The following is a 14,859-nucleotide window of genomic DNA, read 5'->3' as shown; positions in this document are numbered from 1 at the left end:
GTCGGTGGTGTGTGTGTGTGTGTGTGTGTGTGTGTGTGTGTGTGTGTGTGTGTGTGTGTGTGTGTGCGTGTGCCTGTGGATACAGTAGGCGGACTCTCTACACAAATCGGGGTGACTCGGTTTTACTTCCGTACTGAAGTCTTCTTGCTTGACCTCGCTCGCACGTGAAATCAAACAAACCGAAGGAAAACAAAACCGTAAACACTGAGCAGCAGAAGCCAGCAGCAACAAAGCAGAACAGATCAGCCATATATATAACTAAACACAACAGATTATCACTATCAGCGGCCCCTCGTCATGGCGGAGGGGAGCAACAGCAACAGCGGCGGCATGGCCGGTGGTGTCGGCGCGGCGCTGGAGAGCCTCCCGCCTGGCGACCCGCAACTCATCAATATGATCGTGGAACATCTGAAGAACCGAGGTCTTTTCGACGAGTTCCGACGAGACTGCCTGGCAGACGTGGATACCAAGGTAGGCTGGCTAGTATAAGGCTACTGTGCTGCTACCACATCATTCCTTTGGCGGACAGTCGGCTAAATTGCTGATGTACAAGCTCTACGCCGTATGTCGGCTATTTTCGGTGAAGAGATTTGGTCTAGAGTTAGCCCTGGAACATGACTGTCAAAGTAGTAAAGTACAAGCGTCATTAGCCCCTTTCGGGACCCGTCCCTCGGTTACCTTTTCTGAATTTGTGAACCACGGATATTGGCTTATTTGGCTAGTATAGAGTCTACTCTAGACTATAGGGACTGCCTGGGATGTTCTCTTTAATGCTCTGTCTGGACCAGAGCCGGATGAACCCATGGCAGACTCCAGTCAACGAGTTGTAGAGTAGACCGTGCCATATTCATCAACAGTTTGAGTTTGATCACATGGAAAAAGTAATCTCCCTCGTACCGTACTGTACAGTAGGCTACTGTGCTGTACTGTATTGTGCCATACTGTACTGTACCATGCTGTACTGTACCATACTGCACTGTAAAGTGTACCGTACTGTGCTGCTGCGCCCTGCGTGTGTGTGCAGTGGAAAGGGGAGTGGCCTAAAATGTGATGTACCATAATTTGTATCACATTGAAATGTTAATAACGTAGTATTTAATTAAAATGCAAACTGTACGGTAATTATGACGTTCGCATGGATGCAAGGCGAACAAAGGTGAACGTTTAAGCAGTTGACCCCCCTTTCAATTAGTGTAGCAAGATATCAATCACAGACGCAGGAATGTGTTTTCAATGAGTCTCTAACGATCTAAATATTGAATCAAGCATCTTAAAACCCACAAGCCCAAGTAGACTTTAACATGATCCAAGTGAAATAGAAATACCCTTAGTTACTTTAGTATAGACTACTCGGGCCCCAGTAGTAAGTTAGTAACCACTGTGGTGTCACTGTGTGTTCCCAGCCTGCCTATCAGAACCTGCGGCAGAAAGTTGACAACTTTGTCGCCACACACCTGAGCACACAGGACTGGAACCCGTCCATCAACAAGAACCAAATGAGGAACGGACTGAGGCAAAGTGTCATAAAGTGAGTATTGGTTTTTAACATAATTTATAACTAAAATACATCGCATGGATACACCTGGGACGTATCCTCAGTGATGTATCCTGAGGTCAACGGTGTTTCGGGTCTTCCAACATCATACCCCTCACTCAGGCGACCCAGCCGGGGTGATCAAGTCCCGATTTACGTCCCAGTAGCTACCCTCAATCTAACCTCGCCCACCAGGCTTTCCACCACCTCGGAGGAAAGCCTGGTCTCCGTTTCATTTCAGTATATGATCCGCTCGGGAGCGGATGATATCGTTACGTCATGTTGTAGTATTGTTTTGTAGTCGACAGGCAGGAACAACAAACACGAACTTCCTTTTCCCTCAAACCGTAAGAATAACAATAAAAGCTCTCGTAGCCTTTTATTGAGACAAATCGGTTTGAGGGAAAAGGAAGTTCGGGTTTGTTGTTCCTGCCTCACCAAGGGTTGTTGGGCTTCCTCCTCACGGAGGACACAGGCTGGGGCGCTAACCCATACTGTGTGTGTGTGTGTGTGTGTGTGTGTGTGTGTGTGTGTGTGTGTGTGTGTGTGTGTGTGTGTGTGTGTGTGTGTGTGTGTGTGTGTGTGTGTTTGTTCAGATCAGGTATGATGGAGTCTGGTGTTGACAGGATCATCACTCAGGTGGTGGACCCCAAGTTGAATCACACATTCAGGCCGCACATCGAGACTGCCATCCATGACTTCCTTTCGGGGGAGAAGAAAGAGGAGGCCCCGGCAGCCAGCTCTAATCCTGTACTCTCCGAACAGCCAGAACAGCCAGAGGTCCCACCAGCAACAGTCCCCCAAACCCCCTGAGGTCAGTTCAAGCTGGGTAACTTGATCTCAAGATAGCCCTGAGCGTCAGTAGCATGATTCATGCCCCGAACATAGAATACATTAAACCTTGACAACGTTGACGCTTAGAAAGGAAACCTAGTCACCATCGTAGGAGAACTCCCCTTTCAACTCCAAGGATGCATGCCCCCTGTATGTTTGTATATACACAGTGACATGTGTTCTTGGCATTTAACCCATCCTAAGTATCTGGAGCAGTGGGTGCAGTGCCCGGGGAGCAGTTAGGGGTTAAAGTGTCTTGCTCAGTCAGGGACACTTTGACACATAGCCGAGGCCTGGACACAAACCAATAGAGCACCGAAGTCCTGACGTAACTCGCTCATCCCGACGATTCCCCTGGTTTGCGGAAGTAATTTCTCTATGGAGAATAACATGGGGTGATCTTAATATCGTCTACTATAAGCGTTGTGGTCCAAAAATAAACAAGCTGTCTCTGCGTTATTGTCAGGGAGTGTGTCTCTGTATCGTTTGCGACAGTCAGTCACTCATATATGATACAGTCTGCTTCTAGCGAAAATTTAACTAATTCAGTAGCAGTCAGTAGCAGTCAGTTGATTCTTCATATCCATATGAGTGAAGCGGCCGGGGTGACATGTTTATTTTTCAAACACAGTTGTTATATGAGGCGATCTAAAAATCGCCTCAATGGGGATTTCAATGCAACTAAACAAATACATGAACCTGGGGACTGACGCCCTCTACTGAAAGTGACGTCAGTCTTCGGTGCTCTATGACCTCCTGTTTCCCATTCAGCTATGGCCGCCGCATATATAGATTTAGTTTAGTCACTACTGTGAAGCCACTGAATTAAGTGGTGAGGAAACTGAAATCCCGAGCTGTGTTCTGCATCCGCCTCCAGTGGGCCTCTAGTGTCACGCTACAGAAACAGGACACAGGTTTTGGAGGCCTTCATGGCCGCCCTCTTCTGCTGATGAATCTACATGCATATCCTGATTATAGTTCATAATGAAAAACATTGTTGTGTGTGGTGTGGTGTCATTGTAAGTTACATGTTTGCAGACCTAAATCATAAACGCAGTCCCTCCCAGAAGCACTTAGACCATATTCCTAATTGTCATCAGAAGGATGATTATCTTTTTATTAAAGGGAAAGAAATCAGGTTCAGACAATAGAATATTCTTTGGCTGCATTGTATTTTTGTACATCACAGACAGTATCGGCAACTATAGTAGAGGCAGAGTGAGCACAAACCTGGATAGGTTTTGTTAGAGGAAGCTGACATAGGCATACCGTATATGTGTCAAGCCACACGTTCAACTGTCTCAATCTGGGAAGTGGGAACGCATCTGCAAAACAAAAGGAAAACGGCACCCTCTTTTCAACAGTCTGTCTTGAGAATGTGCTATCTACTGGCTTGTACATGCATTGCACCATCGGCACACCTATCGGGTATATGCGTGGCTTCATCATCATACCCGGAAGTTGTGCAGGAATGCCTACTGATTGACTACCTTCTGGCCTTGACAGCCCATACATCCAAACAGAAAAGTCCTATCTGATTGCATTAAACTAGGTTAAAAAACGTTAAACTCACTTTGCCACTCACTTTATGCATGCACATACCCTCTTATCTATTGCCTCCGCAAAAATAAGAGAAAGTCTCTTCTCTGTCCATTTGCCACAGGTACACCGGCTGTTAATCTGGTCTCCAAGCAACGTTCCAGAGCCAGGTTAGCCTCAGGGGCCATGGCAGCATTGAAGATGGTGGGAGAATGACGAGGCTGTGAGCTTGTGTTAACAAGCCATTTGTAGAGGATGTTTCTGAGACTGAAGTGGGCAGTGCAAGATATTTTCAGGCAGCCCTGTCTGTGAGATGCCACAGGGTTATAGAGTGAGAAGTCGGCATGGATCATCACCACTCCTGATGCAGAGCATCAAGCTCAGCCAGCAGCATGCTGCTGTTGCACAGCTCCGCTATAGATTAATGACTTGTTTGTTAGATACATTGGGATTTGTTTTGAAATTCTTTTTGTTACTAGTTTATACAAGCTTTTCAGTCTGTATGTCAAATGTGACAAATGAGACATGTTAATTTTGTAATGTTGTTTTTGTAACGATTTGTTAATTGTATTGTGTTGATTTTGAAAAGTTTTCATTAAATGTTAATATTAACATTGCAGAGTGCAGTGTGGTGACCATGTGATAATTGAAACATGCAGAAATGCCTTATCTTTAGTTTAGGGTTAGTTCAGATCTTTGTACTTAAAGCTGTAGGAAATAAACAGCCTGCCTGCCTTGTGAGCTTGTAGATCTGCATTTCCCCCCAGAATAGGGATGCTAGGGTTAAACTTGGTTTAACACACTGGATAGCAGAGTGGGTAGAGAGGCTGTCTGGGAATCTAAAGGTCCTGGGTTTGCCCCCCGGCCCTGCTATATGTGTCAGCATATCCCTGCAAGACACTAAAGCCCTATCGCCTCACATACAGTATAGTATGTGGAAATATATAGTGACAAAAATGTGTTTTTAAAGGGAAAAATTTATTATTAGGGGTGTCAAAAAAAATCGATTCGAATTAGAATCGCGATTCCCGTTATGAACGATTCAAAATCGATTCATAATTTCCAAAAATCGATTTTTTTATTATTATTTTTTTTTTTTTTTTAGATTTTATTTCTGGTTAGTTACAGGAGTTTTCACTACATGGTGTTTATAATATGAAATGTAAGCTCACCCTAACCCTCACCCTTACAGTAAACATCATGTCTTCAGTCATTTTCAAGTTAATCACTTCAGTTGACTGGAGTAGATTGTGATGAAATCCTATGTATTGAATCAAGAATCATTTTGAATAGAGAATAGTTTCGAATCTGGAAAAAAAAATCTTTTGAATAAAAAAAAAATCGTTTTTGGAGAATCGAGAATCGTAGAATCGAATAAATCGATTTTGAATCGAATCGTGACCCCAAGAATCGGAATCGAATCGAATCGTGGGACACCCAAAGATTCACAGCCCTAATTATTATGCATATAAATAATTAAACTGGGATTCTCTACATGGACATCGTAGCATTTGAACCCATCTGGACGAACTCACACCTTGACATGAACACAGATTACGTACACATTTATCGATAGACCTAGGGCGATATGGAATGGAAAATTCCATCTCGATTTGTCCCCTTATCTCACGCCGTCTCTCTTAGGTTCTTTAGAACTCTGTGGCTGTGGCCTGGGCCGTCCAGGCACCTTGGCTGGTAATCCAGTCTGGCAGTGTGCCGCGCGTTCGACTCCCGATCCCGACGGCCTTTACTGCATGTCACCCCCACATCTCTCTCCCCATTTCCTGTCAGCCTACTTACTGTCTGTCCAATGTCCATGAAAAAAATATAAAATAAAGCCAAAAACAAAACAAAAAACATAATAAAAGCCACAATAATAACTTTGTGGCTGCAGCTGAGGTCAACACTCTGGTCACGTGAACACATAGCGAAACAAACTCTTACCATTAGAGCCACAGCATGGCAGGAAACACTGGTAAAATGGAAACATGCAACATGGACATTGTTGTGCGCCGCGCACCGAGGACAATGCACTTAAAGGACAACTTTAGTTTTTTTTCAACCAAGGTTCATGTTTTAGGTTGTTATTAGAGATAGTAAAAAATGAGTGTAATTTCTTTTTCATTTGCTGCATTCTTTCGTTTTAGGGATTTTAGCTCTTTTTGACAGGGGGGCGGGGGCATTCGAGCATAGGGCTAAATATGTATTTCCTTATCAAATTTTATGGTGGTTTATTTTTGTATTATTTACTATAGTCCTAATAAACCCCAGGAAATTACATCTGGTTACAGAAGATCACAGGATCTACTGAATGTGAAGGTAGACTACTGGAGGAAGGCTTATACTGTGTGTATAGGCTCAATATGTCAGTTTGATACATTCAATAGATCCTGTGATCTTTTGTGGCCAGATGTAATTTCTTGGGGTTTATTAGGACTATAGTAAATAATAAAAAAAGAAATCGCCATAATATTTTGTAAAAAAATACATATTTAGCCCCATGCTCGAATGCCCCCGCCCCCCTGTCAGAAACTGCTAAAATCCCAAAAACGAAAGAAAGCAGCAAATGAAAGAAAATTAACTCTCACCTTTTACTTTCTCTAATAACAACCTAAAACATGAACCTTGGTTGAAAAAAACTAAAGTTGTCCTTTAAGATACAACACCAACAGACACATGTAAATGACAATTTTAACCACTTGAACCCTATTATACCCTGAAGGTATTACTTGGCCTCCTATTTGTTTCATACCTCCAGAACGAAATGTCTTTGCCCAAAATAGCTGATCTCAAAGCTGTCAACGTGTCATGTTGCAGCATATTGTGAGCTTCTAAATAATCTATTTTCTCCAAATGTTTGTCTATTATGACATGGCCACAATCTATGTCGTTCTGGATTGACTTGGACTTTACAGTACATGAGTACAGTGCATCTGATGTGTGCTTTCTTTGTCGTAAGCGTGCAACGCATTGTAAGCTTGTAGATCTGCTATTTTAAAAATATTTGTATACACTTGGCAACTTGAAATGGGACATTCTGCATAGTGAGTACTATTACTTTAAGTACATTTTGATGCCAATACTCAATTAGGCTGCATTTTGAATTCCAAACTTACTTGGAATGGAGTATTTCTATGGCAGTATTGATAATTTTACTTTTTATAAATTTTACTTTTTAGAAAAAAATTTAGTACTTTTTCCACCACTGGCTGTGCAGCTATAAACCTCATCACATCCTTATGTGTGTCGACGTGATGTCCATGTGTGGAGTCAAGTTCAACAGCAGGCCTGAAGTGAAGACCCTGCTGGTATTATACAGTTAGTGGAGGAACTTACAGAGAGATAAGGGATATTTTTTTAAAGCGCCATATGTTGCACAGATGTATAGCCCAAGGAATTCTCGAATGATTTAGCTAGGGTGTACGAGGCGGCGATCTTTGGGGTCGCCACAGTGGCAAACTGTCATTATGCTGTAGCATGTGACGTGTCAAACTAGGATTTTTTCATGATTCTGAATCCATTCCAAGCATTTGTTTTGCACAAAAAACACTCCTTGGGCTAAATTCGGGCCATAGCAACTCTTTTTCTACAATGCTTACAGTGGTACTGTTTCTTTCCTTTTTCCATTCTGGCTCCTTTTTTCGATGAATTCTCTGGTTCTGTTTCAATTAAATTGCCATATACGTATAATCTTCAAAAGCCAACGCCATGTATTGGAGGGGCTTGCACCCCTCTAAAACCTGATTAATCGGCCCCTCCAAGACTGACATCATCAAAATTACGTTGGACATTCACAAGGAAGCCATTCAGTTATTAGGCAGAGCCTTGTTCTACAGCTGGTAGGTTGCGGTTGTCTGAGACATTGCGTTGTATATGAAGGTGTTGTTGAAGGGTACAAACTGGTGAGTGATGATCTTGATTGCTTCTTGAGCAGCTGAACCTCCCAAAAATGCTGCGACTGTGTGTGGCTCCGCACCACCAAAGCGACAGAACTCGTGGACGTAATCGTCTTTGACGTCGACGTTCAGGTTGTACTGCTGCAGAAGACTGTTCAAACATAGCTTCAGCTTGCCAATGTCCTCATCCACCTGGTAGTTGCAAACCCCTGGGAAACGGGAATGCTCCTGAAAGAAACCATCGACAGAGCGCAACATGAGGTAGAGGACCATGTCACAGTCTGGATTGTTGTCCATACATTTGGTTATTTCATCTTTATTTACTGAATCCACGCTGTATTCATCAGCCAAAGACCTGCTACACACCACCCTCAAGAAAGATGAATTCTTACAAAAGAGTTTGATGTCCTTTTCAGAGATGCTCTCTGGTGGCTTTCCTACAGACTTCAAGATACATTTGACATGCTTAGACACAGCAGTAGCATCCTGCAGGGCCTTCTCCCTGTAAACATTCTGAAGGTTGATGAACTTTTGGGAATCTGCTATCATGTCTGGAATGGTCCCTCGCACAGGCAGGTTACCAGTGCCTTCGTTCTGAATGAACTCTTTGACAGCTCGCAGCATCACCCAGAAGGGTGGGGTCCGCGATGTGATGTCATTACACTGCTTACTTTTCAGGAGTTCATCCACATCACAAAGAATCTTGGTAGGGTTTAAAGCGGTATTGACATTATTAATAGCCTCCTCAAAGTTGTCTTCATTTTCAGGGACACCGTTCTCTTTCTTCAAAATTCCTTCGCGAATCATCTGCCTGAAGGCCTCCTTTTCTTTGTAGTTTTTTGGTGGTTGGTGATTGTGCTCAGCGAGCCACTCCTCCAAATATTTGGCAACAATAATAATCCACGGTGTGTGACTATGATCCTTTTTCTTCAAGCTGCCCAGGTCATAGGATTGGATGTGTTTTTTTAAATCAGGAAATGGCTGGTCTAAACGCAGATCTTCCAAGGTATTGTCTGGGTGAGACTCAACCACTGTGTGCTCTTGCACCACTAGTCTCATGTAGCCGATTAGTCCGTATGTTTTGCAAACTAGAAAGGGCACACATGCGTTCCATAGAACGGAGCCTAGCCTCAGGCACGTGCTTTCTGGCAACTGAACACCAATAACCAGGGTGAACCTGTGAAAAAACTCTGGGTCATTGTCCAGGAGCTTATCTGGAGTCTCCTTAACAAATGCTCCGGAAACATCACTGTTCAGTTCTAGTAACAGCTCAGTGGTAGCCTGTGCTCTGTTCTTCCCTATACAGTTGAGGCTGAGAAAAAAGTTATTTCCGACATCTTCTCCAGAGACTGTGTGTCCATCAACGATGGTGAAAGCTCCAATGCCTGGTAGAACAAGATTCTTCAGTATCTCTGTTCCAGTTGCTGTGGCATTTAGGAGACATACATGTGCATTCTCAAGAGCCTCTTGACCATGGTCCCCCCACAGTCTCAGTTGTCTGTCATATTTCTGTTCTTTTGAAACTTTGGTGGGTGCCATGGTAAGCTCTACACGAAAGCTCTTTTCCAGAATACAGTTTAAATAGCCAGTCTTTCCATCAAGACGTGATGTAGTTCTGCCACTCAGCCAATCACATGTGAGGTCAGAAAGTATAATAACCATATATGGCTTAATATTCCATCAGTACTGACCAGCAGGGAGGGAAATTGACGTGAAATCACTGTGTCATAAGAGTGCAACGTTGGATGTATTCATCGCAAGAAATATAATAATCATATATCATTTGACTGATCTAACTGATTATTCGCATCACAGTTTGCCTTAATTATTATCGGCAAGTCATGCAGGGGATTTTAAAAGGAGCATAAAGTTAAAGTGGACAAAAGTAAGTTTGATATGACAAAATAAGTCCCCCTCCTAACCTTAATTGTTGGATTGCCCTGTGTGGTATGTGTAATACAATGTTAACACATAGAATACTCTAGTCTTAGTTTAAAAGTTAATGGTAATTCAATGAATATATTTGTAATGGTGTAGTCATGGTTAATTTTGTGTTTTTGGATTGACCTATGCGGTGAGTATATACAACAATTTTATAGTTACTTTATATTACTGAAGTCTGAAACTGAAGCCTATAATAAACTATAATTATTATTAAAATCATTTATTAGCGATTTTGAGCCTTTATTTTTGTTTGTGCTCAACGTATGGCCCTGAGGTTGGTATTTAGTATTTATTGAGATTATAATGATCTAGCCCTGTAAACATGACTCTCGTATTCATACGAGAGTCATGACGCAACTTCACCCTGGTTTTTGCAGACGCTACATTTACAAATAATTAAAATATATAAACATTCGCATTTCAAATATAAAGTACTCACAAAGTGTCCCACGGGTGTTAGTTAGTAGCAGCGCCAGCGATTAGAATTTTCTGCATCCCGCGTTGTTTAATAAAAAGCATTTTTATCCGAGGTGTTATTTTGCCATTGGCTTTCAACTACGCGCCCCTATCGGTCGGGAGGAGGGTGGCACTCGGTGTGTTCGATATAGGTACGCTGACCGCCCTGCCAATACAGACTAATAGGCGAGTGCGCTCCCGGTGTGCAACTGTGGATTTCCCAAACGAACCCCGTTTGAAAAAAGTAGCCGGAGAGCTCGGACAAAAATGCTTTTTATTAAAGAACGCGGGACGCAGCAATTCTAATCGCTCGCGCTGCTACTAACTAACACCCGTGGGACACTTTGTGAGTACTTTATATTTGAAATCTGAATGTTTATATATACGGAAATCTTGTAAATGCAGCGACTGCAAAAAACAGGGCAAAGTTACTGCATGACTGTCATGATAATTATCATGGCAGTCATGTTCCAGGGCTAATAATGATCCATTTGCTGCAAGTATCTGTGATGAAGTTTGACTTCCAACTGTATCTCTCTGCAGGACAAAACACCATATTAATAGAGCCAGTGCTTCATTATTCCTATTTACAGGAGGCACTGTGAAGACAATTAAACCAATGGCAAGTCTCAGGGTAAATCTAGAAATGCTTATACTGTATGGGCAAGTGTTTCAACATCACTGAAATGCGTGCATGTCTGTGTGCAAGTATAATGGCCATATGGAGATCCTTGATGTCATCAATTAGGGGTGCATGATTATGAAATTATGACCGATATCCGATCATTTGCAGGGACATATCTGCCGATACCGATTCTGATACCACAATGGAAACAAGCCTAGGCCCTATAGGGGTTTGTCCTAGCCCGGGTAAACCCCTCCCCCCTCGCCAGATTTGCACATTCTGCCTGAGGGGGGAATTAAATGTTGTCCAGCATGGGAGTGGGTTTACCCAGGCTAGGTCTGACCCAAAGTGAGATGAGTACGCAAATTAAATGTAGAATTTAGCCATTGGCGGTCACATTATTATTGCGTCATCAATATCGGTGAAAATAATCTGAGACCAATTCAATACCGATATGGTATTTTTATGGCCAATTCCAATTACACTACCGATTATATTGTGGATCTCTATCATCAATGTGACATCAGAGAGAACTATCATAGACTGTTCTCCAGGTAAACATGATAATGCATACATTCCCTATGGGCATCGTTCCCACTATGATGGGGATATACTCTAGTCTAAGGGATAAGGTCAACATTCAGACAGAGCTGTTGGAAGAATGCAACAGGAACTTGTACCTGTAGAGGGGGAAATAATGTATTCTGCAAATAACCGCCATCAGAGTGAAAATTGCCTGGCCCTTAAATGGACATTTCACCACTGGAAGAAACTCCAGTCACTCAATGTTAATAGTATTTGTAGTAGATAACAGTAGCGCAATTTCAAATTTGCACCCTATGGACAGGAAAATAAGTCTGTGTGTTTGACTAGGGTTTGACTGTATTGCTGAATTCCTACAATGACCATAATGCTTTGCTGCACTTCCCCTTCTTGTGGAGAGGGGGGAGGCTGTGTGAGGTGTGACTTGTAGTGCAGGAAGGAAGTGAGACCACTTTTTCATGACAAATTTGTCATGACTAAAATCTAATCTAAAAACACACATTAGGCTATGCACATAATTGTGATTTATTTCAAAGTAAACGCTCTCGACCCAAGCAGGACACTCGGAACAGCTAAGAGCATCAGGGGCGCCGGAAAGTGGCTCGCCTGTTGGTGGACCGTCAAACTCGTTCCCGAGCTCCAACTAGGAGCTTTTTAACTGCAGCAACTTCCTTAGATGTTTCTCAGGATCCCTTTCGAGTTCCTTTTATTTAGGCCTACTTTGAATTGTAGTTCAACCAGCCAGAAAAAAAACAATATATATATACCAGTAAGACACCCTGAGGGCGAGAAGCGGCGAGGTCACGTGTATGCATTGGCCTGGGTGACAGCAGGCTGCTGGGTGAGCGCTGGCGCTTTGGCATGCAGGGTCGGGTTCTGTACAGGCCATATATGGAGCGTACAGGGTTCGATGGGGTCAGGATTGTCGGAACTATGAAGGACAGGTGGGGTAGGAACAACATATGGAATGTAAGAACAGGTCAGCTCCATATATGGAGATCTAAGGGTTTGAGGTCAGATGTAGAGTTGCTGGCCGGCTCCATATATGCAGATCTAGGTGATCCAGTCTTCTCCATGTATGGTTATCCAGGGTTAGATGAGGTCAGTGTCATGCATCTTCATATATGGTCACAAGGCGTGACCATATATGGAGACATGATGTCACAAGGCGTGACCATATATGGAAGGGTGATGTCACGAGTCGTGACCATATATGGAGGCGTGGGAGACTAACTGACGGGAGATGCAGGTTCACAGTAAATGCGACCTATGGTCGCAATAAACAAAACAAAAAAACGAACAAAAAACACATTACAATCTGTTACTTACCCTTTGTTTGTAAAATGTTGCTGGTGTGTTGACTCTTATTTTTCACATAGGGAATGAAGCTCGCAGCTCGTCCCGTTGCGACACATGAGTGAGTTTGTAGATCGCCTATTGGTGGCTTATGTTCTCCCCAGAATAGGGGTTAAAATTGAAATGGAGACTATGGAGCAGTAAGAGGGTCTTTGTCCATTCCAGACGGTCAAATCTAGGAATCTAATTGCAACTGAATCAGTTGGAATGCAGAAATAAAGTTGACTCATTTGGATGCTTTTCCTAAGTTTGTGAAGACGGGAATTGTGTTGATGGCATTCGATAGTTTCTTTAGGGTCTAATCATCATCTTCACCATCTGTTTCTCATCGTCTCATTCTCAACCCTTTCGGATGCCAGTTGCTGGTTGCTATAGAACTCCAGCCCTTGAGTTCTATTGGCTGGTGGGGAATTGTCCATTTGTGTTGCTGATGGCTTGTTGGAGCTTCTCCTCCTTGGTCTTTCTGCTGTGGCAAAGTGTTCTCTTCTCCATGAAGCTGGTCAGGAAGTCTTCTATTTCTGTACGTCCCTCTAGGAAGATATCAGCTGTCTCCTCTGCTTCTTCCTCTGCCTGGTGGGCTGCCACCTGTAAACGGGCCCTCAGAGCACTCAGATTACAACTCTCACTCAACTCATGTTGCCTCTCCATCTTGGTCTCAAAGGTTAACTTCCTCTCGGCTAGAAGCTGGTACTTGTCATGGAGTTCCTGCCTCTTCCGCTCCAACAGTGGTTCCATCTGGAAGTTCTTCTTGGCCATGTCTCGATTGTTGGTAATCAGCTCTTCTTTATCACTGGTCACCCGTTTGAGCTGTGGCAGGCTCACAAAGAAGTCCAGCAACACATCCTCTTGCTCATACACGTCTTTCAGCTGGGACATACTCAATTCAGAGAGTTCAGGAAAATACTCTGGAATCTCTGGCATCTTGTACAAATGGCCGTTTAGCCCGGCCTGGGAGTTTACAGTGGGCACAGATGGTGCAGGTAGGTTAGTTATTAAACCATATGGCACTGGCGCTGCTCTAGCGGTGCCATACATGGTATCCACACCGGGATGAGGCATCAGAGCTGAGACTGGCCCTGGTGCCTGATTGGGCCATACAGGGCCAGACCCATAGTGGAATCCTTGTGTTGGGTATGGTGCTGGTAAACGTTGACTAAGGTCAGCAGGGCCAAAACATGTTCGTTTGTTTGACTGCTGAGGTGACGCATTGAAAGCACCTTTGTAACTTATTTCATGAGTGCGGATATTGCCTTTTCTGATTGGGTACGATGCCATTCCTGATTGTTTGTACATACCATATGGGAAGCCAGAGTGGCCATTAGATGTCAGAGCAGGAGGGCTCGTCCAGAACTCATCCAACAGATGCTGTATGACTTTGCCCAAGTCAGAATGCGTCCCAAAATTCGTGATGAGAGGGCTTGTGATCATGGTGCCATTATTGTTGTCCACTAGATGATGGCCAACAGGCGGGTGGACGCTGACGACTGGCTTCTCCTGGGGGAACTGAGGAGGGAGCAAAATGCTGAGGCTTATGGTCGAGTTCCTGACTGTGAACGGTATCTTGTATTCCACATCCTTCTGGATCTCTGCTATGCTGGGGTGAGCGGTTTTCAGAGAGTCGATCTGCAGCCGTCGTAGTTGCTGGAGAGGTCCGGAGCCTTTGGACGCTAAGGGGGAAAGCCAGTTCATCCTCTTCTGTCACACCCGCTGGGATAACTTCTTGGGGATTGAGGACAAAATGGCTAAAATGGACATTACTGTTCCAGAAGAATCAGTGTGGCCTTACAGTGATGTCATATTGACCTCCAAGTACTGACGTCATTTCGATTTCCAAAAATAGAGTTCCACATGGCACCATATTAACCTTAATTTATTCCACATTGTGCAATTATTGTACATTTCTATGTAAAGAATCACACCCAGTGTGAAGTGAGCGGTGCCTTTATGATAACGTATGGTGATGCTGTCTGATGATGATGAGGGCTCATCACTTCTTTAAACAAACATTGTGCAAACAAACAAATATTAAAAGTCCATAGACTTGGCTGCCACATGACATCACGTCGGGTGCTCTTTTTTTTACATCATTAAAAGTCCACAAACTTGGCTGGCAGTCATATGACATAGTGAGT

The 14,859-nt window shown here is 43.5% G+C and overlaps 3 protein-coding genes across 3 annotated transcripts; 1 reads left to right on the top strand and 2 right to left on the bottom strand.

Moving 5' to 3' along the window:
* The first annotated feature begins 99 nt into the window (after positions 1-99).
* bod1 (biorientation of chromosomes in cell division 1) lies at positions 100-4,525 on the top strand. Its single transcript, XM_083766141.1, has 4 exons — positions 100-471; positions 1,404-1,528; positions 2,131-2,348; positions 4,032-4,525. The coding sequence occupies exons 1-3, from the start codon at positions 298-300 to the stop codon at positions 2,345-2,347; spliced, it is 516 nt and encodes a 171-aa protein (XP_083622267.1). The 5' UTR covers positions 100-297; the 3' UTR covers position 2,348; positions 4,032-4,525.
* A 3,212-nt stretch (positions 4,526-7,737) lies between these two features.
* On the bottom strand, positions 7,738-9,342 carry LOC310860363 (NEDD8-activating enzyme E1 regulatory subunit-like; the record flags this gene model as incomplete). The annotated part of the gene is made up of 1 exon (XM_083767225.1): positions 7,738-9,342. One exon carries the CDS (start codon positions 9,340-9,342, stop codon positions 7,738-7,740), a length of 1,605 nt encoding a protein of 534 aa, XP_083623351.1.
* A 3,778-nt stretch (positions 9,343-13,120) lies between these two features.
* Positions 13,121-14,585, bottom strand: LOC310872427 (vacuolar protein sorting-associated protein 37A-like; the record flags this gene model as incomplete). The annotated part of the gene is made up of 2 exons (XM_083784313.1): positions 13,995-14,585; positions 13,121-13,880 (listed from the first exon to the last, which is right to left on the bottom strand). The coding sequence occupies exons 1-2, from the start codon at positions 14,414-14,416 to the stop codon at positions 13,121-13,123; spliced, it is 1,182 nt and encodes a 393-aa protein (XP_083640439.1). The 5' UTR covers positions 14,417-14,585.
* Positions 14,586-14,859: the final 274 nt, after the last annotated feature.

Source organism: Protomyctophum parallelum (genome assembly GCF_964188405.1).
Source record: "Protomyctophum parallelum genome assembly, chromosome: 1".
NCBI lineage: Eukaryota > Metazoa > Chordata > Actinopteri > Myctophiformes > Myctophidae > Protomyctophum > Protomyctophum parallelum.
This window is presented reverse-complemented; position numbering and strand designations above follow the sequence as displayed.